The following is a 26,717-nucleotide window of genomic DNA, read 5'->3' on the forward strand; positions in this document are numbered from 1 at the left end:
ACTCAAACCAAATCACAAAGGGTTAAACTTCCTACCAGCTGTACAGCTCTTTTCATCCTCTCTCTCTCACACACCATATCTCACAGACACTTTCTGAGCTTCCCGCAACAACACCTCTGGGTGCTCCTCGCTTCAGCCCTCTATCTTTTGAATATGTGTCTGGATGTCTGGCCATGATTTAGTTACAAAGTGTACCCTCAGTAGCCCTTCAGCCACTAACCCTTCCGACTTGAAGCATATTCTGATTCCTCCTGACTGTAAAGCTGTTTTTCATTGACATATAAATTCAAATATTTACAAACCCAGTCTTCGCCCGACCCGTACTTTGGCCAGAAGACAGCGGAACGAAAAATGGATTCCTTAGTCCATACAAAGCAACAACATTTAATCATCTTTTTCCCTTGTACAAGTATTATTTTTCCAATTCCACAACATCCTGCCCAAAGGACTTTCTGGAGGTATATTGTAAGGGACCCCGCCTCCATTTCCATTGCCTTTTTCTTCTTTTGTTTTCCCGGAGGCTTTTTCCTTACCCACAGCACAATCCATATTGAGTTCCTTCGTTAGTCCCTTATTAACTACTAAAACTCAATCCCGGCCACCAAGGCAGTACTTAAAAGTCAATTTTCTTACCTTGGTCTGTGCACAGAGTTGCCTGGCCCCTTTTTGCCGTATTTCCTATCAACCTCCTCTCACTGTCTGATTCAGATGTCTCTCTTGTGGGATTCGTACCAGTCGGCCAAGGGAGTGGACCAAACCGGGACACGAGACCGCTCCTCAATCCGGAACGGGACGCGTCTTCCCAGTGTCCAGGGCCAGCCACTCCCCCCGGCAATGGAAGAAAATCCCGGACAGCCCCCAATTGTGAGAAACGAAGTTCACTCACTTCAATAATTTCAGTCCGAGACAAGATCTGAATCAGTAGTGTCATTTATTTCACTCTTGCAAGAGGGTGTGGTGTCCACTGTCCACAAGGCAGGGACACACACACACTGAATTCAACTATTACACAACATTTATGTAAAGATGTTGTGAAACTTGAAAGGGTTCAGAAAAGATTTACAAGGATGTTGCCAGGGTTGGAGGATCTGAGCTACATGGAGAGGCTGAACAGGCTGGGGCTGTTTTCCCTGGAGCGTTGGAGGCTGAGGGGTGACCTTATAGAGGTTTACAAAATTATGAGGGGCATGGATAGGATAAATAGATAAAGTCTTTTCCCTGGGATCGGGGAGTCCAGAACTAGAGGGCATAGATTTAGGGTGAGGGGGGAAAGATATAAAAGAGACCTAAGGGGCAACTTTTTCAAGCAGAGGGTAGTACGTGTATGGAATGAGCTGCCAGAGGATGTGGTGGAGGCTGGTACAATTGCAACAGTTAAGAGGCATTTGGATGGGTATATGAATAGGAAGGGTTTGGAGGGATATGGGCCGGGTGCTGTCAGGTGGGACTAGATTGGGTTGGGATATCTGGTCGGCATGGACCGGTTGGACCGAAGGGTCTGTTTCCATGCTGTACATCTCTATGACTCTATGACTCTATTCCATCCTCCCATTGCTCCTCCCCTGTTTACATCTCCCACCTCTCTAAGACCGGCGCCCATTACTCTTGTTCATCTCTTGCCTTATCCACCCTTGGCTGTGACAAAATGCTTATTTCTGGCCTCACAAGGCCGTTTGACCAGATCCTGCAGTGGTCCATTGTTAGGTATATCCTCCTTCACTACCATCTGTTTCCCTCACTTGTTCTGACCTTATGACCTCATGACTTCTTGATTGTGGTTTGTTCTTGTTTTTGCAGAAGCGGGAAATAGATGCTTATAACTACTGTTTGTACAGGCGTATTTAGCTTAACCCCCTCGCCTCACAGCACCTTATCTATTTGTCTGTAACATCTACCATTGTTTGCAGGCACATTTCATTCTTGCATGCACATTTTAGCTAATACAAAAACAATTATGTATTTCCTTCACATAGTTTTCATTCTTGTTGACTCAGCTCTTGGCTGGAACAATCATACACTGGTGTGAGTTCATTTACCTTGTATAAGGAATTATGATTGCAGAAGTAACACTACTTTACTTATATCCCACAAGAAATATAGAAGGCCTGAGGAACATCTGAGCACATCAGTCACAGGCACAGCAGGGAGACATCAGTGCTTGTCCCTGCAGTTTGAGGAAGCTGTATAAAAAGGGAGATGTGAATGCAGCTGCTCCTGGACTGGCACAGAATGGCCATCATTGAAGTTGGAATGTTTGCTTTTGCTTTGAGAGTGTGGAAAGTGAGGCTGCTGGTTTCTACTCCAGCAGAGGCTGCTGGTCTGAGTCAAAGGAGGCAAGAGCAGTTAACCTGTTCACCACATCATGGAGGAGTGCCTTACATCAGACAAAGAGACGGCCACCAGGGAACATCTGGCCAAACTATTGCTGTCCCCCTGCTCTCCCTCCACAGCAACTTCCAAAGACAATGACAAGCATAGTTATCGCTGCCATTTGTCTTTTTAAATCATGTCTCCATATCTAACTCCTGCCTCCTGCCCATGCCTATCCCCTTAACTGGACACGGAACTTGCCTCTGGGCTGATTGGTTGCTACCACTTCCAAAATGACATTGTGTCACTCTCTCCGACACATTGCAATGCCAGCACCTGGTAGTGTTCTCGGTGTCATGTTCCCGACCCCTGGGTGACTGGTATCCCCATCTTGGAGACCTCCGGCTCCAGTCATAGTCAGCAACACGGTTGGTTCATTCTCATGCAATCCCGTGTTATAAGAAAACCATGTGATAGCAGCACCATTTAACCTAAATGGGCTGCAGTCATGTTATAACCAATACACTCTTTCAAACTTGGTGCTTTAGACACACTGTCCCCAATTCATCAATGTGTTACAGTGAACTCGTGTTAGTGAAACACGTGCTACAGCAGAATGATCTGTTCACTGATCATTCAAATATTTTGTACAAAAGAAAAGATGCAAAAGGGTAATACAGGAGGATAGAAGGCATGCTTGAGTTACATAAAGCCCTAGTTAGACTGCACATGGTGTCACTGAATAATCCTGGCCACTACAACCTGAGGATATATTGGCCTTGGAGAGAGCAGCTTAAATTGACCAGAGTGATAGGGAGACTCCAAAGGTTTACACAGAAACACAGGTAATAGGAATAGGAGTAGGCCATTCAGCCCTTCAAGCCAGTTCTACCATTCAATATGATCATGGCTGATCAATCAACTCAGTCCCTTGTTCCTGCTTGCTCCCCATACCCTTCGATCCCTTTAGACCTAAGAGCTAAAACCTCACTCTAACCTTACCTTCTTGAAAGCATTCAATGTTTTCTCCTCAACTCCTTTCTGTGGCAGAGAATTCCACAGGCTCCCCACTCTCTGGGGGAAGAGATTTCTCCTCATCCCAATCCTAAACGGCTCACCCCAGATCCTTAGCCTGTGACCCATTGGTTCTGAACTCCTCAGAGTGCCGTTTCTGTATTTACCCTGTCCAGCCCTGTCAGAGTTTTATAGGAGTCTATGAAATGCCCAAGTCATTCTTCTGAACTCTAGTGAATATAGTCCTCAGTAATCCAGGCGAAAGTGAGGACTGCTGATGTTGGAGACCAGAGTCTAGATCAGAATGGTGCTGGAAAAGCACAGCAGGTCAGGCAGCATCTGAGGAGCAGGAAAATCAATGTTTGGGAAGGAGCCCTTCATCAGGAATGAGGCTGGAAGCCTCTGGGGTGGAGCGATAAATGGGGAGGGGTGGGGTGGGGAGAAGGTAGCAAAGAGTACAATAGGTGAATGGGGGTGGGGATGGAGGTGATAGGTCAGACGGGAGGGTGGAGCGGTTAGGTGGGAAGGAAGATTGGCAGGTGGGACAGGTCATGGGTTGAAATGTTGGGCCACAGGGCGGTGTGGTTGATTGGTGTGGGTGTCCCAGAGATGTTTCCTAAAGCACTCTGCTAGGAGGTGTCCAGTCTCCCCAGTGTCGAAGAGACCACATCGGGAGCAACGGAGACAATAAGTGATATTGGTGGATGTGCAGGTAACACTTTGATAGATGTGGAAGGCTCCTTTAGGGCCTTTGGGTGGAGGTGAGGGAGGAGGTGTGGGCGCAGGTTTTGCAATTCCTGCGGTGGCAGGGGAGGGTGCCAGGATGGGAGGGTGGGTTGTTGGGGGGCATGGACCTGACCAGGTAGTCATGGAGGGAACGGTCTTTGTGGAAAGTGGATAGTGGTGTGGAGGGAAATATATTCCTGGTAGTGGGGTCCGTTTGGAGGTGGTGGAAATGCTGGCAGATGATGTGGTTTATGCGAAGGTTGGTGGGGTGGAAGATGATCCTCAGTACTCCCTCCTGTCTTCATATTTCAGTCCTGCCAACCCACGAATCTGTCCACTAATCCCTCATTGCATGCCCTCCTTAACCAGCATGAGGAGAGATTACACAAATTTAATACCCTAGAATTTAAATGCTGGGTTGATCAAAGTTCTTGTGATATGAAGGGGAAACAGGATTAAAAGTAAACAGATGACTTCTTTGTGCAGGCCGTAGACTAGGACTTGGCAATGTCATAAAGCCAGACCTGTAAGGGGACGTTGTTAATTATAAAATGTGAGATTGAGATGTGAGGCTGTTAAGGGATAAGTTGGGAAGATGCAGTTAAGTCACTAATCAGCCATGATTTCATTGGATGCCAAAACTGGCTCAGAGGGGCTGAATAGCCTCCTCCTGTTGTCATGTGGTTTTGATCTCCCCCATATTGTGGAGGGTGGGGGTGGTACTAAATGTTCAGGAAGTACAAATGTTACTTTTTAATTAATAACCCCCTCACCTACCCCTCCCCTTGCCCTGTAAAAACCGACAGCTCTGGCTGAGTGGGAGACAGCCACTCCAGGACAAAGTAATGTGGGAATTAATTAAATTTTAAAATGACCCCACGTGGTGGAGTGTGAACACAGACTAAAGAGGCTGCATCAATATCAGTTTGTGTGAGGTACAGGACAGGGAGGGGATGGGTAGTCACTGGAAGAAAAGCTTTTGTAAAGAAACGTCAGTTTAATAATGTTGAATTATCCCAAGTGGAATTGACTTAACAAAACAACGGCACGTTCGCTCTTAGCCAGGGAGTTTCGGTTCTCATCTGCTAAATTGTCAACTGCACAGTCTGGTAAATGAACTGTTGAACGTAAATCTTTTTTTCCCCCTTCAACTCATAAACCAGCAGTGTTTTATTCTGTTTCAAATGTTGAGCTTTTCAAATAAACACTCATGTGACACTTCCCTGCACCATTGCTCGGCAGCCTCAGCTTGTTTGATGTTTATATTGGAGTTTCCAGTTCTTGAAGTGAAAGTGTGTTCAGTCTCTGTGTGAGATCGATCAGGCCACAGCCCCAAAGGGAGTGCAACCAGGCAGTGGGTAGGAGGGAGGGAGAGAGGGACAAGATAGGAGAGAGAGAGTAAGAGAAGAGATAGATAGTGGAGGAGAGAGAAAGATAGGAGACAAAGTTAAAGAGAGAGAGAGAGAGGGGGGGGAGATGTGGGGGTGGGGGCGTTGGGGGGGAATAAAGCAATGAAAGTGAAAAAGTGAGGCAAGTAAAATGACTGAAGCAGGAGATGGCACACAGAAACAGGGCACACAGGGCACAGAGAGGGTGCACAGAGATAGGGCACACACAGATAGGGACACAGAGAGACAGGGCACATTGAGATAGGGCACACAGAGACAGGGCCAAGATTAAGGGCACCTGCCCGAAACATCAATTTTCCTGCTCCTCGGATGCTGCCTGACCTGCTGTGCTTTTCCAGCACCACTCTAATCGTGACTGTAATCTCCAGCATCTGCAGTCCTCACTTCCACCATTGGACAGGGCACACTGAGACAGGGCACAGAGACAGACACAGGTCACTGAGACAGACAGGGACACAGAGTCAGATAGGACACTGAGACAAAGAGAAAGGTAAGGAGAGAATTACAGGCACAGAGACAGACAGAGACACAAAGAGACAGAGAAAGACTGAAAGAAAGAGACAGATAGACACAAAGAGACAGCGAGACACAGAGAGACAGCGAGAGACAGAGACACAGAGAGAGAGATAGAGAGAGGCACAGGGAGACAGTGAAGCAGAGACACATAGACACAGAGACATGGACACATAGAGACAGAGACATAGAGGGACAGAGACTCACAGACACAGAGACACGGACACAGAGACAGAGACAGAGAGATGCATAGAAACATCGAGATAGAGAGACTGAGACAGACAGAGACACAGAGAGACCGAGACTGTCACAGACACAAGGGATAGAGACACAATGACATTCTGCAGGGTCTCTGAGACACAATGGGACGCAGAGTGACAGAAACACAGGGACAAAGTGACACAAAGGGACTTGGACTTGATACACACAAAGACAGAGAGACAGAGACTTATAAAAGGATTTTGGAAACACACAGGGACAGAGCTGATGGAGGAATAGAAAGAAACAGGTGAACAGGGCTACATAGACAAGGAAGCAGAGAGACAGAGAAACAGAGTGAAGGAATTCAGCTTGTTTGTGTTAATCTCCTCTTCATCCTCCAAACCTCACCCTCTCTCTGCGTGAGTGTGTCTTTAATGTTAAAGCTTTGCTTTCAGTTCTTGTTCAACTTCAGAACATTCCCAAAGTACCTTGCAGTCCATGAACTAATTTTGAAATCTCATTAAGGTATGGAAATGCAGCAGCCAATTTGCTCACAGAAAGGTTTGATAAATATTAACCTGATGTAAACCAGGTTATCAATGTCAATGATATTTACTGATTCTACAAATAGTAACCTGATATTAACCAGACTATCAATGTTCATGAGACTTACTGAGAAATCAACTGAGGCCCGAAGAGCAGCACCTCCCCCCTCCCCTTTCCGAACTCGTTCCAGTTATTGGAAAGGGCAGGCTAGGCAAGATTCTGTCCGGTAGCTAATACGATGTTGCAGTGTTGTGTTTGTGTTTCACTAGATGTGCCAACCTAAACTAAGGGGCATGTGCACTGATTGGCAAATGTGCTAGTGAGTAGTGGCAATGGCCTGGGGCCTTGACTCTTTGATTAAAGCTAATGGAATTGTGGAAGGTGGAGAGAGGGGACCTTCATCTTAAACCCAGTTGTGTTTAAAACAGGAGGTATGTTGGGATGAGACACCAATGGTCACTAACTCTGGCCTCACTGAGACACTGGGAGGCTCTTGGTAATGCATCAGGCCTGTACATTCTTCAATCGACAATATGATAGAAAATAAAATGTATTAACAATTTGAGAATATAAAAGAGGACAGTGAAAGTGGAAAAGGTAGCCAAGAAAGCATCCGCATGTTTCCATTCAATGGTCGAGACATAGAGAATAAAAATTGGCAACTCATGATGCAGCTGTACGGAACATTAGGTCACATCTGGAATATTATGTCCAGTTCAGGTCACCACACTACCAGAAGGATGTGGAGGCCTTGGAGGGGGTACAGAAATGGTATACCAAGATGTTGCCTGGTTTGAAGGGTATTAGCTATGAGAGATTGGACAAACTTGGTTTTCTTTCATTTTAAAGTCAGAGGCTGAGGGGGTGAGCTGATAGAAGTTCATTAAATGATGAGAGACACAGATAGAATGGATAGTCAGACTCTTTTTTTCCCAGGGTAGAAATGTCAATTACTAAGGCATGTAAGCTCAAGGTAAGAGGGAGAAAGTTTAAAGATGTAAGAGGCAATGTTTTTACACAGAGTTTGCTAAGTTCCTGGAATACACTGCCAGAAGAGGGGGTGGAGATGGATACAATAGCAATGTTTAAGAGACATCTTGACAGAAACATGAATGGGCAGGAAATACAGGGATAGGGACCGGATAGAGGCAAAAGGTTTTTAGTTTGGAAAGGCATCATGTAGGTTTGGTGGGCTGAAGGACCTGTTCCTCTGCTTTGGTTTTTGTTCGTATATACCTGGGCATCTACCTCAGCCAGTATCTGATTTCAAAATACTAGCCTCACCCAGTTTGTACTCAGTGATGCAGCAATCTCTGACTTGGGTTGTATTACTTCATCTAAACTGGGCTAGTTATTAACATCACCTTTAGTTTGGAACAGGGAACATAAATGCCTCGGATTTCTCGTAAGTAATACTACTCCATCAGCGTGACCTTCTCGTTGTCAAGCAACGTGAAAGCATCTTCGGGTAAGACAGTCAGTGTCAAAACGCATACATGTGGTCACTGGGCTCTGATAGCCACCATGATCAAACAAACTGATAACCATTCACTGTCACTTCTGCCCGGAATCTGGCCATTTGGACAAGGTGCAGCAACGCAGCCAGTGGACTGTAGATGTGTTTCTGAAGCATGTTTATGGAGAGTTTTCATTTATTCTATCCTTTAAGAGTAGTGCCACATTAGATTTCAGCCACATCAAGCACATCTCAGTGGCAGCACTTCTAAGATTCTTGTTTCACAAAGAAATCAGAAGTTATCTGGGGTAGATAGCAATTAGATTAGATTAGATTAGATTACTTACAGTGTGGAAACAGGCCCTTCGGCCCAACAAGTCCACACCGACCCGCCGAAGCGTAACCCACCCATACCCCTACATTTACCCCTTTACCTAACACTACGGGCAATTTAGCATGGCCAATTCACCTGACTTGCACATCTTTGGACTGTGGGAGGAAACCGGAGCCCCCGGAGGAAACCCACGCAGACACGGGGAGAACGTGCAAACTCCACACAGTCAGTCGCCTGAGTCGGGAATTGAACCCGGGTCTCTGGCGCTGCGAGGCAGCAGTGCTAACCACTGTGCCACCGTGCTGCCCACACAGAGGGTGCCGCCCACACAGAGGGTGCTACAATCTGGAGTTGAAAATACAAACAGATCAGCCATGATTTTATTGAATTGGGAAGCAGGATTGATAGGCTGAATGGCCTGCTCCTAATTTGTGTGCTCATTTGTAACACTCGCCACTGAATTGAAAGGTTGTGAGTTGCAGGTAAATACTCAAGTGCATTATTCTCAGACTGCTGCATCGTCAGAGGTGCTGAAGATTTCAAACTGCAAATGCACCTGAGCCACCAGCCGGCCATGGATTATCCACCATTGCTGCATTGAAGTAGGGAAGTGTTTTTGTTCTGCTGTCCTGCCAGTAATCATGGCACAATTAACAGATGTGGTCAGCTGCCCATTGCTGTTTTGGGAGCTTGGCTCACACATTTTGTTTTTTTCCTTTACAAGGAGGTGGATGGCAGTGCCAGGATTTCTTGCCCATCTCTGATTTCCCTTGAGGTGGTGGTGGTATGCCCCATTCCTGAACTGCTGCAGGCTGGATGCTGCAGGTACACCCACAGTAATTGCTGGCTCTGTTTCCCACACTTTAGCAGTGACTACTACTTTAAAAGGACTTCATTGTCAGTGTAGGACTCTGGCATTTATATAACGCCTTTCACAATCTAAATATGTTCCAATGTGTTTTCTTTTACCACAGAGCCCAGAGGTTGGTTGATATTTACAGTTTGTCAGGTCTGACTGATGTAAGAACAAAGGCGAACTTGGAATGGCCATTTTGCTCAATGCTGGATCTGTTTTGTTCTCATTGAACGTGTGTGCTATTTATCAAACTCATTATCAGCAGTCAGCGCTCCCAGATTTTACACAGAACGGATTAGATACTGAGGGAACAGCAACGATTTATATTACCTGTGGAAATATTAGAGTCTGAACTAAATCCCACACTATTGCCCTCAGACTGAAATTTCCAAAATCCTACCTTATTGTGCAAAATTCAGACAAATTTACTTCTTGCACTGTGTCGAGACTGCCCTCAATTTATTTCCTGTGTTGGAATCTAAGCCTATCAGTGAGAGGGGATTGCAATCTTGTCAGGTCTTCAAGGTGAAAGGGCAATGGTCTGATTCAATCCAAGCCACCCACAGTCCCCTAACAGTTTTTTGTTTGTTAAAACTTTGGAGAAACCTTGTTGACATGAATTATTCATTGACCTGGCTTTATGTGTGTCTCACACAAAGAAATCTCTGGCCTATTTCAACTTTCTAACCCAAGTTAATCTTGCAGAAACTGAATATAAACATTCAAGAGAGATCCTCTCAACACTGTTTCATGAATGAGTGTCAAGTACTGCCTGAATTGAAGCAAATACAAAACAAGCTTTGCCAAGAAACGTTCTGCATGGGTCTGAAGTATAAACTGGAGATAAAGGCAGCTAATGGTCAAATCATTGCATTGTGGTTTTCTGAAGCTTCATTCATAAATGAACCTAAACACGAACTTAAATATAGACAATAAACGATACAGAGTTGACTCTAATTAATGCTGTTGTGTGTCACTTTTTTATGGAGAATGAGAATATTTACTTATTTTAGATCAACAATAGGATAAGGACTGATATCAGTAATTTGGGATTACCTCCCTGGTAGTTCCTCAAAGTAAAGGGAACACATCACTGAGTGCAGACTATGGCATTAATTTATACATGGAGTTTTTTTTTAACATGGGGAGGCTGCTACACTGCAGCTTGCTCAACTTTATGTTCCAGGTGTGAGGGAAGGATTTGCAGGTTGATAATGGCTATGTTACTACCATGGGGCTACAATTCAGAAGCTCTGGGTCAAAGTTGGGGACATTGCCCTGGTACCACAGAATCACAGAATTGTAACATTGCTGAAGGAAGATATTTCGGCCATTTTGCCCACAGAGGTTCTATCACCCAGTGCCAATCCCCTATCTTTTCCCCTACGTACCAGTTCTATCCAAATAATCCTCTAAACCCTCTTCAATGTCTCAATTGAACACGTTTATAGGCAGGGCATTCCAGACACTAACTACTCACCGAGTGAAAGGCTTTTTTCTTATTTGTTTCACTTGCACATCATTTTAAATCTCTGCTCTCTCATTCTCATTTCTTTAAAGAGCTGGAACAGCTTCTCCCTGTTTACTGTGTCCAGTCCGCAAATTATTTTGAAAACCTCTGTGGAATCTCCTTCTTTAGCCTTCTTAATTCTAGCCTCAGGAGACTTTTTGTGTGGAGTTTGCATAGTCTCCCTGTGTCTGCGTGGATTTCCTCTCACAGTCCAAAGATGCGCAGACTAAGTGGATTGGCCATTGCTAAATTGCCCCATATAGGCCAGGAATGTGCAGGTTAGGAGGATTAGCCATGCAGGGTGACAGTAATAGGATAGGGAGGTGGATCTGGGTACGATGATCTTTGGAGGGTTGGTGTGGACTTGATGGGCTGAATAGCCTGCTTCCACACCGGAGGGATCCTATGATTCTTCTTTCCAGGGAGAACAGTCACAACTTCTTTAATCTCTCCGTATAACTGAAGTTTTTCATTCCTGGAACCAGCCTGCTGCCCGGACACTGCCTGATTGGCTGTACTTTTCCAGCACCACACTCTTCAACTCTGGTCTCCAGCATTTGCAGTCCCCTCTTTCTCCCATCTGATTAAGATCACACTATGTTCTGAGGTAACCTTCTTTGCTATCCACAACACCTCCAATTTTGGTGTCATCTGCAAACTTATGAACTATACCTCCTATGTTCACATGCAAATTATTCATATTAATGACGAAAAGCAGTGGACCCATCACCGATCCTTGTGGCACTCCACTGGTCACAGGCCTCCAGTCTGAAAAGCAACCCTCCACCATGACCCTCTGTCTTCTACCTTCAGGCCAGTTCTGTATCCAAATGGCTAGTTTTCCCTGTACTCCATGAGATCTAACCTTGCTAACAAACTCCCGCGACTTGTTGAACACCTTACTGAGGTTCTTGGCAGCTAGAATACAGTTGGAGAAGAGAAACTGATGAGTGTGGGTGTGTGTTGGGGACAGCAGGAATTTATATTGTGTGGCACTGAGGAGCTGTGCATGGGTGTTCTGTGTTGCAGCTAACTTAGATCGACAGACCACCTCTAATGGCATCGTATCATATGAGCTAGCAGGACTCTTGGTGACTAGAATGTAGATCTGCTTTTCAGTAAGCAAGATGCAGTTCACTTTTTTTGTGTGCAGATGTGAGAGGCTTACTCCCTGCAGTGCCCACCTCTCCCTGAACAGCGCAAGACTGTTGGTGAATACCGTGTGCTCAAAATGTATTTTAATTTTTTTTTCATTTCCCCCCCCCACACTACCGCCTAACTGCGGTAGTACTTATTTTTTCCCCAGCACCCATGTTGTGTGTGTGCAGGTGCGAGACACAGTGAGAGACACAAGGTGCACGAATCTTTATTCAATTTCTACCACCAGGAAGATAGGAAAACACCCGAATGGCCAGTGACAAGCAGTGCCCTTCACATCAAAGGACAGTGCTGTGTGATCAAAACAGTGAAGGGGAGGGTAGGGACTAAATCAAAATAGAATTGGAGGGGGAAATAATGCACTCCACTCCCTGCGGTGCCCACCCCTCCCTGAAAAGCTCAAGGGTGTTGGTGGACACAATGTGCTCAAGATGTAGTTTACTTTTTTTTTGGGAAATGATGCACTCCACTCCCTGCAGCGCCCACCTGTCCCTGAACAACTCCAGGGTGTTGGTGGACACCACGTGCTCCTTCTCCAGAGACACCCGGGCTCTAAGATTATGGCTTTTTTTTTAAACCCCCACACTACCGCCTAACTGCAGTAGTACTTATTTTTTCCCCAGCACCCGTGGTGTGTGTGTGCAGGTGCGAGACACAGAGAGGATCACAAGGTGCACAAATCTTTATTCAGTTTCCACCACCAGGAAGAAAGGAAACACCTGAGTGGCCAGTAACAAGCAGTGCCCTTCACATCAAAGGGTAATGCTGCATGATCAAACAGTGAAGGGGAGGGCAGGGATTAAATCAAAATAGAATTGGACAGGGAAATAATGCACTCCACTCCCTGCAGTGCCCACCTCTCCCTGAAAAGCTCAAAGGTGTTGGTGGACACAGAGTCCACCAACACTGTTTACCAAATAAATGCAATTTATACCTGATTATTAAAACTATTGGGAGGTATCGTGTAACAGGTCTGTTTGAGATCCTAAGTTGTTCTTTCTTTACCCAAGCTCTTATGACATAATGATTTTAGGTGGCTATTAATGGAATCACCATTATTAACCCTTTCAGAACTACTACCTTACACAATGTAGCCTCTTTGTCAGTGTCAGTAGGTGGAGAGGGAGGGTTTGATTACAGCATTGGGATGTGGAAGGAGATGAGAGGCTAATTATCATCTGCAGAATGCACAGAGAAATTGCAGCCTGTGACTGCTATATGCTGTCATTTGAAATCCCAATAAAAATATATTTGACTCATCTCACATTAAAATCAATATCATTATTGCAGTCTTGAAGCTCGAGAGTCGATCAGTAATTCTGCATGTAGCAGTATGTGCCTGTAATAGCTGCTGTGTCCTGGTCAATGTTCATGTTCTGATGGAATGTCATTGACCGGAAACATGAACACACCTCTCTCGACAGGTGCAGGGTTGGTTTTTCTGAAAGTACTGGATATGGATTATTTTCTGCAGAATTGGAATGCAAGATGATCATTCAGTTAAATTAAGGTTAATTGGCACCTCAATTTCATTTTCTTGCCTATGCTCCATCTCCAGGACTATCAGAACCTGCTGTACCACAACAACGATTACACCATGTAATACACAGCTGCAGAGTGCTTTGGGATTATGAAAGACGTCTTAAAAATTAACTCATTTGATGAGGGCATCACTGGCTAGGCCAGCGTTTACTGCCCATCCCTGATTGCCCAGAGGGCAGTTAAGAGTCAACCATCATGCTGTGGGTCTGGAGTCACATGTCGACCCAACCAGATAGCTTCCTGGACTACCAGCTCATTAGAAGGAAACAACTTATTGTTGAGGAATGCAAATACTACTTAAAGAATGCATTACCTTTTACTGAAGGCTTAAAGATCTTTGAAATAAAAGCCAAGGCACTAACATTTCTATTGTAAATGCTTGATTTCATTCCAAAAAGTGCTACTCTGTCTTATTCATTACGTTACAGGAATCATAAGGTCAAAGCAAAGACCCTGGTCAAGGTCACCATACTGTGGGATTTCCTCAGTGTGGAGGTGTAGTGGGAGAAGCTAAGCAGCAGCTACTGCAGGGGAGGGGTATAGGAAGATGACATGGCTACTCCCTTTTCTTCCATGGTATACAGGACATCACCTTTCCTCTAGATCTCCTCGGTCACAAGAGAACCTGTATGCACTCTCATTTGACCTTAGCTATCCTGAAACCAGGAGTAGTGCCAGTTCAGACCTTTAATAGAAATAGACTGTTGGAGCCCATGTGCACAAGTGCTAGAAAGTCATCTGTAAACAGCAACCAAAACTAAAAATGATATGCTAAAACCAGACCTCAAACAGGTATATCTTACCAATACAGTACCTGTACCCATTCTTTCAACAAAATAACCCTTCCTGACTGGAAACAGGGGAGAGTTAGTCACCTAACATGCTTGTGACCATAATCCACTTCCCCTCGTATCAGTCACTGAATTGCACCATGAGAACTATACTGGAAAAGCTATTGAATTCAAGTGCAACAAATCAAATTAATAGTTGTCATGCTATGGGTCGCCTAGAAAAATTAATTGTACTCCCATTCACTGCTAGAGAAGGATTTCTTCCTAACCAATTCAGATACAAATCCAGTGAACACTGTTGTTGGACTTGGTTTTACAAAGTGGAATGGGAGCACAATTTTAAAAAGGCAAGAGTTTGCTCTCCCATTAAGTTGTGTATATACAACTGTCCAATGATAATGAGACTTAACATAAACCCTTGGGACCAGCCTCATCTATGATTTTTAATTTTCAGATCTCAGGAAGACCAACAGGAGTGAGACAGCAGGATTCATTAGATTTGGAAGGGAACTATCAAACCATATCCCACTACCTGTCCAGCAACAGCTGCTGCAAAGTGCAAGGTAAACAGGACATCATTAAGTTCAACTACGACAAAACTCAGTCAGATTGCCCAGGAATATCAATTGCCTGAATCACTAACAAATTTCTTCAATTGCAAATGTTTCCTCTGAGAAGTATGAGAGAAGATTGAAGTAAAATTGCGTTTTGGGAGATGTTTATATGCTACAAGTGCCCAAACTGATTGGTGCAAACATCCAGTTCTTGCCTGCTAGCAGTATTTCCCAATTTAAATTCTGTCGGCAGAAAACTGTCCTGGTACCCATATCCTCCTTGCATAGATCTTTAATGCATTCAGACTCAGTTGAACTCCCTTTTTAATGAGACAGCCCCAGAAAATGAAGAAATTGAGAAACAACTCCACACACAAAACAGGGTGCTATACGGTGCTGTTGCAGCACTAGGACCCGTAGCAAGTGAAGGCAACAGCATCATCTTTAATATTAACAGTATCTTACAAACAGTACCTCACCGAGCTATTATATTTAAAAAATATGTACAATTTCAACAAGAATATTACAACCATTTATGAAAATATAGCATATTTTCTATATAATACAAAAACATGCATTAAAAAAGACAGCACTATTTGTTTTCAATAGAGGGTGACAGGCAATAGTACAAAATATAGAACATTTCAGCCAGTTTGATTTCTCATGAAACAATTAGTACTGGGGACAAAGATTTTGGGACACCATGTAGCATGCTGTAGAGACTACTGGGTAATATTTCACCATTAGATGCTCTCATATGGAACCTCACAGTCAGAGCACGTTTCAAGAAATTGTACCGAGCCCACGGCTTTCTGTCAATGGGACCTGAATGAAAATTATGGCAGGATGAATTCAGGTTGCCCATCAAATAATATCCTTAGCCCCAAGATTCCCCAGAAGAGCTCACTGGATCAGGAGTACAAATCCCGCTCGAAATCTCTTCCTCTCTGAGCAGAGGGGCTCTTCTACTGTTACAGTGGGCACAGAATCATGGGCTCAGATTTCCTGACTACAGCCCTAGCAGGTGAGACTCAGCACCATGATTAAATAGGAAAAACATTACCCTTTAGTTTCCTCTGCCTTACACACCTGCATGGTATAGTATCAAGTGTTGTCTAAAATATTCCAGAGATGGAATATTTAACAAATGAAGTAACCAGCATGCCAACATATTGTTTGCTTGGGGAATGTTATAATGATCATGTGACACCTGACCCTCCTAGCCTGCAGGATTAAGGTCGCTTTAAAAGCCCTTTGCAGAGTCAGATGTTCTTTTGCGATTTAAGTGAAAAGTGAATACTTTTTCTACAAGCCACATAACTGATCATGCACCAATGCTGACAGTGTGGAGTGCGTTTAGCCATTTAAATGATATTGATTTGCCATTTCTTTTTGCAAGTGTTTTGCAATTTAGTCACTGGGTAATTGGGGCACCTCTTCAGCTTGCTATTAGCTGCATTTTCAAGCAGCATTGCCATGTTGGGTGGTAGAGAATTTAAAAAGCCAAAAAATCCAACAAATTGACACATGACGTGCAACATGTAGGGGTCACGCCTAAAGAGAGTGTTTTGAGATATCCTGAACCCCTCTGTAGTGTTCCACTCTTATTTCGGACTGTCTTAGTCCTGTATTGTGCTTATATATACACACAAAAGGTTTAGTAAAAAAAAGCAGAAATGGCAAAAGTTAGGAAGCACTGCATATACACAGCAATATAGCAGCATCTGCGAGAAAAGGCAGAGGGATTGACTAATTCACTTAAAGCATTAGTCACCTTCAAAACACAAAACTTGAGGGTATATCCTGATTTTAGTCTGTCATTCAGAATTCTGAACAGTTACTGGATCTCCTTGAACCTGCACCTACAGCAATAAGTCAATCCCAGCTTTTCACTCAAAAGCAGTAGAAAATTAGTTTCAGCAGCCGATACATTGCTGTGACTGTGCTAGCAGCTTGGAGCCTCCTATTTACACCAAATAGATTTTGCTTATCCATACATATACTTTGTTCTTTGATCATTTAGTGTAAGAATCATGCAATAATCAGTTTTCATGCCATAACCATTAAACCACGTGTACCATTAATCAGTCAATTCCCTCATCTCATCCACCCACCATTCCAAGCCTGGGATTCGGCTTCTGTTGGAATAGAAAGCCACCTTTCACATTATCAGTCACCAGTTGGTTTTCTCCAGCTTGTTCATCACTAAGGTGAGATACTTTCCCAATTTAGTTGAATATATTGAATAAAACCTGTTTTGTTCAATATATCATTTCAGCTGCAGGACACTGTAATCTTTGGCTATAAATTCTGTGTCTAATGGTCCTGCTCCACAAAGACCTGAAGGAGCGGCACTTTGAAAGCTAGTTCTTCCTGTTTGACTATGACCTGGTGATTTTTAACTTTGTCCACCCCAGTCCAACACCGGCTCCTCCAAATCATGGAAATATTGATGATAGTGGAACTGTAACATAAACACTGAATGGAAACAGGCAGAATCATACATTCCTTTCTTTGCTGCTTTCCCTAGTACCAATAAATAAATTGCAAAAACTGAGGGCACACATGCTGAAACTCCAATGGCTCTCCCTTGTTCAGAAAAACCCAGGCTCAAATTTAAGACAAACAGGATGGGACAGAAGATGCTTGAAAACTGAACACATTATTAATAAACAACTTAACACCACAATTAGTACAATATACAGTAACAATCAGGGAAAGCATGAAATGGTTTACACACTGCAACATCAAGAGTCAACCTGTAATACTACAATAAGGCTGTAATGTCAACCAAGTACAAATAGTTTCATCGAAACTTCATTTCCCTCAATTAATTGGAAGTTAATGTTGTATTACGTGGATAAAATGCATCCAAAAAGTGCATTCACCAGGCAACTGAACACACAAACCTTTGCCACACTCCCAAAGCAAAACCTTACAATGGTAGCAGTTGGTTTGGTTAGTTGGTGCATTTGGGCCTGCTGGCCATCTGCTTTCTTTGCATGAACAAAAACTGGTAAATCTCTGTACCTCCACCCACATGGACATCAAATGTTTTGCTTTGCAGTATTATTTGCTTTCCCAGGATGCAAATTCAGCACAAACTCCAGCAGCCAAAAATGCACACTATTGCCTTTAGGAATGGAGAAGATAGGACAACTCATTGCTCGTTTCAGCTATGTGAGTTTCTACTGCTGTTGATTGAAATTACCAAGAAACCTACTAGCTGGAAGCAATGTCATTCACAGTGGCAAAAGCAGCCAACTTGCCTGATTTCAGTCAGATCGGGCATTTTGCAATAGGTCTTGTCCTAACCTGAGATGAGATGGTGTTAAGTGACAGATGAAAACAAGTACCAAACAGGTCAACTCATTGTGGTGAACCTCAGTCAGAGCTGAACATAATATTACAATTGATTAAAAAAAATTGGTAGCAGATCCACAGTCACAATGAGGAGGAGGATATGAACTTTCAACCTGACTGAAACCAAGCTGGTTCATGTAAATGGAGTCTGTTTAAAGATAGGTGCCTGACCAAGAAATGTTTTCACCAGCTTCATTACAACACCTTGGTAACTGTGTACCCATACATCACATTCAGGTTACATTACAACCAGACCATCCAGTTGCATTACCTTTGGATGAGTTCTTTCAGGGATCAGCTCCCTCCCATCTTTGTCTGGGTATTGCATCTTAAAATGTCCTCCTTACAAGTGCTTCTCATTCCACCAGACAGGCATGATCTGACATTAATTAACAATTTCTAGAGCTTTTTTTTATATTATTACAAAACTTTATACAAAACAAGGCTAAAACTCCACATTCTGCAGAGAAGGAATTTCTCTTCAGAAAGCATAAATAATTAAAAAGGGTGAAGACATCTTTAAACCAGATACATTCATATGGAGTAATATTTTACTACTACAAAAAATAAATAGCATTCTTTTTTGATCCCTCCTCAGTCCCTCCAGTGACTGGCTGCAGTTACTGGCTTCAGGCAAACAGCCTCTTAGGTTTCCCGTAGCTGCTCTTGTGTGGAGTGCTCACAGAGATTATCTTCAGCAGGTTGTGTTGCACTCCAGGCTGTTGGGTCATCACAGTCTATTGGAGCAGAGTTGAAAGGAGGAAAAATGCCACTTAGTGTTTGGTTCTCAGTTTCCAATTCAGGATATTTGCCATCTGAAGGGAAACAGAAAAGATCAATGTAATGGTTAGAATATACAAGACAAAATTATGCTATCACGGTAGCTCAGCAGCAGTTAAAATGTGTGAACCATTTGTTTGTTTCTGTTTCCTGCGTGCCCCTCATTTAGAAGGTACTGACAAAACACTGGTGCATGGTTCCAACTACTGATTTTTCATACTGTGCACAGTCAGTGTTAGCATCCAGTTCTAGAATTCAGCCCCTTTGCGACAGAATTGTATTACGCGCTGAACTATCCACACTCTCCTAAAAATATACAATATTCTTCTTTTCCTGGTATTTGAAGCACTGGGGAACTTCCTTTTGCAAACCCTTCTTGAATACCTCTGCTCAGAGTTACAAGAGAAGCTCTGGAAATACCACCGTAACACCTCAACTTCTGTGAAGCGCTCAGAGCAGTTTGCACACCTGTTGCACTTTTCGAACATGTGCAAACTAGAAAGCAAGTGAAACCCCATCACTAGGTTGCAGTATTTATTTTGATTGCTTTAGTTCCTATATTTCCTTCACATTTGGTGTAAAGATACAACATGCTTGCAATTAATTATTCAACTTTCTTGGAGCTGAAGGACACATTTAACCTTTCATTGCAAAACTGATTAATTACTGCAAGACAATGTCCCTACAACTAAGCACCAATGAAACAACCTCTAGCACATTCCTTGTGCACAATGCCAATGCTAATAAGGAACTGAACAGCACTGTGGACAGTCACAGAGCAAAGCACAATCTGCACACTTTAGTTAGGCATCACTCTGGCAGAACCCTCATACACAGCACATCAAGGCCACAGAAAAAAACTGAAATCCACAATTGCCTCAGTAAACAGTCAGTACCTGTGATGGGGATCACAGGCTAAGTTCTGAAGGGCCTCTGCTCTTGCCATCACATAAGCAACTGCCCAATACTGCACACCAATCTGCCCACACCAAACTTATCGATGTGCAATGCAACAATATGCATCCTCACAGAAACTTTTCAACTAATTCACTTCCCTTTGCTCCTCAGCAACACTGCTCACCTCCATCGAAAGGTCTTATTCAATGAACTCCTTAACCAGCACATTGCCTTCTCTCATGCCAACCCACATGATTAAACCCAACACACTGAGAAGCAACAGCTGAGAACTTCTGGCAGGTTGGTTTACTATAGGAGCCAACATCCTTGAAATCAGTTTCATGTTATAAACCTCACTGTTGGTCCACACAGCTTTGATCTGTCACGCTGATGGGGGACACTTTCAAACCTTTATCCGATTGAATAAGTCCTCTGCACCGCTGAGTATTAGGGGAGTTACCAGAACCATCCAGGTTCTGTAGCTGTGATGCAGTTCAAACAATGCCCCACACTGTCAAAGAGTGTCTATTGATTCAAGGTGAAGGTGTACTTAAAGCACCCAAGCTAACCAGTCACAAGGCTATTGCTCAGCTCTGATTACACACACGAAATAATTAATTGTTCACAGCCTATTTTCTTTTTGTAAATATAAAACTCTTTGAGTCACCAAGAAATCCAATAGGGAATTCAGAAGACATTTCCTTACTAAAGCCTATTTCTGTCATATATCCTATGAAAAAATTCTGATTCACAAAAATCTATCACGTAAGTTCAGAGATATAACTGAATATTGCCAATCTGCCAGAGGGTGGTCAAGTTCAGACCAAAAACACTGTTCTGGTCTTTGTTTCCAGATTCATTAATACAGATTAAGTATTGAGCTGGACTACAACAGCCTCATGTCAGTTGAGCAGAGCTTGGAAAGAACTGGCTTTTAGTGCATTGGTTGTTTAAGCAACTCTTCCCTCTCTTCACCTCCCTCCACATTTCCTCTACATCCCTGGTTTTGGGGAAAGTGGAGATGGCAGATTTTTGAAAGAGGAAATAGAGGTTACTGACATCACCTTATTCACTAACCAGTTGTCCCTTGCTAATGAGAGCACAGCCCGATGGTCCCCAGGACTATGGCAATGTTATCTTTACAACGTGGGCACAGCACCTTGCCAGCTGACTTCATGGGGTGAGTTGGTTCCTGGGCAAATGCCAGGTGGAAACCTAGGAACTGAAATGGGAGATGTTTTGATCCTCCCATGCTTCTGTGCTCAGTTCATTGCCCTGGATATGCTTGTGAAATGGAAAGGAACAGAAACGATAAGTTTTAGGTATTAAGTCTTCCACTGAGGCAAAAGGAAGAAATTCGGTTTGAAATTAATGTGTGTAAAAATCCGCAAGGAATTATACCTTGTATTTTGTCCTCATATGATTGGTCCAGATCACTGCAGCAGGAATCTTGAGGGGGAGTTGGTGGTGCACTTGCCTTTGTATTATCACACTCCACCTCTCTGTTATTTTCAGTGATAATAGATCCAGAGCACAATGGAGCAATGATATGATTTAGAGGCATCATCTCCATGCTATCTTGGTGGCAGGCTGGAGTCCGCTGAATCATGGGTAAATTGCTGCTTGGAAAAGTGCCGTTGGTTTTCGTGAAACATCTGCTGAAAAGGGAAAGGTAGAATTTAACGCAGCACGTAATGTGCTCTGTTAAAAAATGGTATGAATGCATACAAGAATCAAACAGCTAAATGACACATGACCCAACATCAAAATCAAACAAGATGAGGTGGAAGAGCGCGTCATAAGACAGGGCGGTAAAAACAAAACAAACATCTGGAGAGTGTAAACAAAATGGATGGATGGAGAAAGGGGAAGAAATAAGAGCAAGAGATAGTGAACTGAATAGCATGAAAATCACCACCTCTGGAGGTACACTCACCCTAAAGGGAAGCAAATGGTACTTCAACCAATACCATTAGATGTTTTGAATATCCTCTGACATTTCAGGAAGAGTCAATAGATCTAATCAGACTCCAGAATGTATTGTGAAATGTTATTTAGAGGTGGGGAGGTGGTGGGAGAGAGACGGAGAGCGAGCGTGCGGAGGGGAGGCGGGGAAGGGAGGGGGAGAGGGCGGGGAGACAGAGGTCAGAAACAGAGGGGGGAGGGAGGGGGAAGAGAATAAGAGATGAAGTACAAGGTAAGGTAAAGTCATCATAGCCCTACCAGTCCATAGGCTACTTTTTCATTAGATAGAGAGAGAGAGAGACACGACTATTGTTGGCTCACCACTGCAGGCAAGGAGAAAACTCGATAAGGAGGATCCTTCATGGTAACCTCAGCTGGTGTGGGAACTGAACCTATACTGTTGACTTCATTGTGCATTGCAAACTATTTGTCCAGCCAAATAAACTAACTGACCCCAAACTGCGAATGAAGGAAATAAATTATGTAAAAAAAACTCATTACCTCCACATTATTTCCTTTCAAACCGGATTGACCTGCTGCGTACCTTTATATATCCTGATGTCATACTCTACATGATGACAGTTGCCATTGGGTCGACATTGTCAAAACAAACTGATGGATATTTAACACTAATCTGTGTAGTGACCGTACAGCCACAGAAAGGGACAGTGCTTTACCCCAAAATGTATAAGAGCAAGCAATGAAAGGCTAGCTTCTCACTGTACCCTGGGCAGAAGGCAGCAGAATTCCAGTGAACAAACAATCAAGCTCAGTGGCAAGGCAAAGCCACAAATGCTTACAGCTCATTTCCACTCGTATCACACACAAATATACAAAGTAATCCTTCAATGGTGCTACTGTGCAAAGAAGCAACAGTAAGTTATGGAACTGCCAGAATCTTCAGCAGGCAATTAGTCTCAAAGTTCAGCTAACTGAGAGGCCACAGCTTGGGACTGGGACTGGGAAAGAGCAGTTTGGGGGTGGGGGCGGTGAGAACAGGAGAGCTGGCTGATATTGCGGTGTTAACATCTTGAAGGGAAGCACTCTTTGCAGTCTGTGTACACAACGTACTGTGGAAAAAGAGCAGTGCAAGTGTCTCTCTTTTAGGCAATGATCTCTAATTAGCATGAAGAACTGAGCTAAAAAAATGGAAGAACGACTGTATTTATAAGAGTGGCTCAGTACAAATTGGTTTCTGTACACTGTTGAAGACGTTTAACTGCTCCTTGGTGATGCGTAACACTGACCACCAGCCTTGCTTCCCCCTTCTATCACCGCAATGAAATCCTGAGGCTGACTTTGTGAGAAATAAAGGGCAAGATACACAGGACTTGTTATATTAAAATGTTCACTCAAGTCAGAAGTGAACAGAGTGCTCAACAAATAAAGACAGAAGGCCAGGCTCTTGTTACTAGTAAGAAACTAGAGTCATACAGCACGGAAATGGACCATTCGGTCCAACTTGTCCATGCAGACCAGGTTTCCCAGGGGGTGATCTTCCTGTGGGTCTTTAAAACTGAGAAGAGTTTAATTTTAAAAATGTAGATGTAGGAAGCTGTTTTCAGTTGTGAGAATTCAAAACTAGGGGCTATAGTTAAGTATTAGTTATTAACAAGTTCAATCAGGAGATTTACTACTTGACGCTGTGAGAATGTGAAACTCACTTCCACAAGACAAATAGCAAGGAAGCTTTTAGAATGAAACCAGATAAGAGTACAAAGGAATGTATGCTTTTGGAACTGGATGAATTTGAATGAGAGGAGCATAATAAGTACTGGGACAGACCTACTGGGTTGAAGCGTCCATTTTCTGAGCTGTACAATTCTGAATATCTGCTGAGGGAGAAAGAGACTATCGCATTCAGAATGAAAGCACACGTTTTAAGTCGATGGACACCAGCAGGATTTATCCCTGGTCAATGTTTGTAAACAAACTGAGAAGGCTCCTCAGATATGATTACACAAAGGCATCACTGCACTAATTATTTTCAACTCTTCAGCTCCCCAACTGCTGCAAGCAAGTATGACGACAAAGGTTTGTGGTTTTTTTTTGCAAAAACAATTCCCAGAAAACAAAGAAATAAAGAAATGTAATTGAACCAGAATTCAGCTTGTTGAGTCATCGTAAACCAGTGATAGAGAGAAGGTTGGTGCGCCAAACTATCACTGCCCCTTCCACCCCACGCCCCCCCGTCCGCTGGTTTAATAGAACGGAGCGTGTGGATACAGAAGGATCAAAACTGAATTACCCAGAATTAATGCTAACTCTAGAAAGGTGATCAGAGCTAGGGCTATGGAAGGCGCTCAAATTGTCCTCAACAGGCAGTGATTTGGTCAAGAAAGAGAAAGATAGCAAGAGTGATGTTTAACATCTGTTATATAAAATTGAGTCATTGCACATCATAAATCTAATTGAATGTTAAATATTGCACAGAACCATTGCACACACTGACCTGTTGTTATTCCTGCAGTTACGACAGTTGATGCACTCTGATGGTTCTGTCTGTGGGAGTGCTGTGTATATCCCACCACCCTGTTAACACAAAATTCAGAACTTAGCCTTCAGCAGCACAAAATCAAACAGCACAACAGGAAGCTCATCGGCCTGCCATGCCTCTGCCAGACTTTTGGAGAGTTATGCAATTAATTGCACACCCACTTTCTCCTATGGCATTTGTTTATCCTTCAAATACTTACCCAATTATGTTTTGAGTATGACTCCTGAAAAATATTTTCAAATTGGTACATTCTAGGTCAACTTTATCACTTATACCTGATGGCATCATGAATAAATTCTTCTGTCTAAAACTTTATTATGTATATTTTCATAAAGATAGCAGACCTCAGGTGCAAAGTGGCTGAGGAATTAAGCCTGCACATTGCAACAACTTGCAGCCTGATGTTGATCCGTAGGCAAAATATGACAGGCAGTGCATTTGCTCCTGCACGCTCTGAAGTCTCTCCACCCCCTGTCCAAAAATAATTCAAGTAGAGATACATGAAAAGTCTACTTAAAGGAGGCCCCACAACTGTTTTAAATGTATTATATACTCAGACAAAAATGCAATTAAAAAAGGATGGCATTGTGCCAACTAAAAATTAACAGCAAAAGAAAAGACAGAATCCAGGAAATAACCCCAGGCCTGGACAGGCCCCTCTCTGAACTTCACTGTAACCTTTCCCTCAGATCAACCAACCATCCCTATTCTCCCTGACTGGCTTCCAATTCCACCCTCACTTTGCCTCAGTCCATCCATGGGTTCTCCTCAAGCACTTCAAATTTGTTTAAACTTTATTCAATAAACTTTTATGCATTTGTTTACTCAGAAACCCCACTCAAACTTCATTAGAAGGCTATAGCCAGAATCATAAACAGATTTATTTTGTCTTCCAGAAAGTAAACCAATCTACTTTAGGAGAAATCACTTAGGAATATTTACTAAATCAGGCAAAATGTCAGAGTTATGGAACTGACCTAGCTAGAAATTATATTCTTTCAAGTTTCTTTCTCTTCACCTCACTATCACATTTGTTCTCCTTACTTTGCTTTCCTGTTATTTTTGCCAACCTGACTCACTCTTTCTTCTATTTCTTCCTTTCTTTAACTTTCCCTCCATTCTCTTCACGTTTCTATTGTTAAACTATTACTGCACAGATGACAGAAATTCAAGTTGGTAGTGGGAATACTCAATAAGTGCTGCTTTGCCAACTTCGTCAACATTCCAGAAAAAGCTTTTTCTTTAAAATACTAATTTCCAAATGCTGAGTCTGTTGAACCATTGAAAAACATTAGATTATTTACACTCCACCCCACAACATGAACCGAAAAATGAACGTAGGTGTCATGGTAATTTCTGTGAACATGCAACATGTCAGCCTTTCATAAACTGAATCAAATGAATGGAAGTCACAGTTTCATTGTCAACAAGGATCATTCACTACAGGCTGTTATATTTTTGAAGTAAACTCCTGAGTGACAAATACTTGATCTCAAATACTCATGGAAATATGATGCCCAAGTTCGGAAGCTGCTGGATGCTAGCTTTCCTAAAACGTAAACTGCAACAGATGGAAAGCAGTAACACAGGCCAAAGGATTGGTCAGGTGCAAGGTTATGAAGTTTGCCTGATGGGGGTAAGAGGATTGGAAATGTGCAGCAAACACCACAGCAAGTTATTGCGATGGAGAATATATATGAATATGAAAATATCAGAAGACATAATATTTAAAGTCAAGATTAGAGTGGTGCTGGAAAAGCACAGCAGGTCAGGCAGCATCCGAGGAGCAGAAAAATCGACGTTTCGGGCATAAGCCTGATAGAACATTGAACAATACAGCACAGAATAGGCCCTTCGGCCCACGATGTTGTACCGAACATTTGTCCTAGCTTGAGCACCCATCCATGTACCTATCCAATTGCAGCTTAAAGGTCGCCAATGATTCTGACTCTGCCACTCCCACAGGCAGCGCATTCCATGCCCCCACCACTCTCTGGGTAAAGAACCTACCCCTGACATCCCCCCTATACCTTCCACCCTTCACCTTAAATTTATGTCCCCTTGTAACACTCTGTTGTACCCGGCGAAAAAGTTTCTGACTGTTCTACTCTATCTATGCCTCTGATCATCTTATAAACCTCTATCAAGTCACCCCTCATCCTTCACCGTTCCAATGAGAAAAGGCCTAGCACTCAACCTGTCCTCGTACGACCTATTCTCCATTCCAGGCAACATCCTGGTAAATCTCCTCTGCACCCTCTCCAAAGCTTCCAAATCTTTCCTAAAGTGAGGCGA

The 26,717-nt window shown here is 43.2% G+C and overlaps 1 protein-coding gene across 4 annotated transcripts in view; it reads right to left on the reverse strand.

Moving 5' to 3' along the window:
* Positions 1 to 17,289: 17,289 nt before the first annotated feature.
* The window catches only part of cdon (cell adhesion associated, oncogene regulated), a 104,463-nt gene continuing 95,035 nt past the window's right edge, over positions 17,290 to 26,717 (reverse strand). For 2 of the 4 annotated variants that reach the window (XM_043676880.1, XM_043676883.1), the window contains 3 exons: positions 24,378 to 24,457; positions 21,362 to 21,618; positions 17,290 to 19,098 (listed from right to left, as the gene is read on the reverse strand). In XM_043676880.1, the coding sequence (XP_043532815.1) occupies positions 18,929 to 19,098; positions 21,362 to 21,618; positions 24,378 to 24,457 (507 nt within the window). In that variant the 3' untranslated portion in view covers positions 17,290 to 18,928. The remainder of the gene's footprint in view (positions 19,099 to 21,361; positions 21,619 to 24,377; positions 24,458 to 26,717) is intronic. The other 2 variants (XM_043676882.1, XM_043676884.1) reach the window with 1 other exon arrangement.

The sequence above is a fragment of the Chiloscyllium plagiosum genome, chromosome 35, assembly GCF_004010195.1.
Source record: "Chiloscyllium plagiosum isolate BGI_BamShark_2017 chromosome 35, ASM401019v2, whole genome shotgun sequence".
Classification (NCBI taxonomy): domain Eukaryota; kingdom Metazoa; phylum Chordata; class Chondrichthyes; order Orectolobiformes; family Hemiscylliidae; genus Chiloscyllium; species Chiloscyllium plagiosum.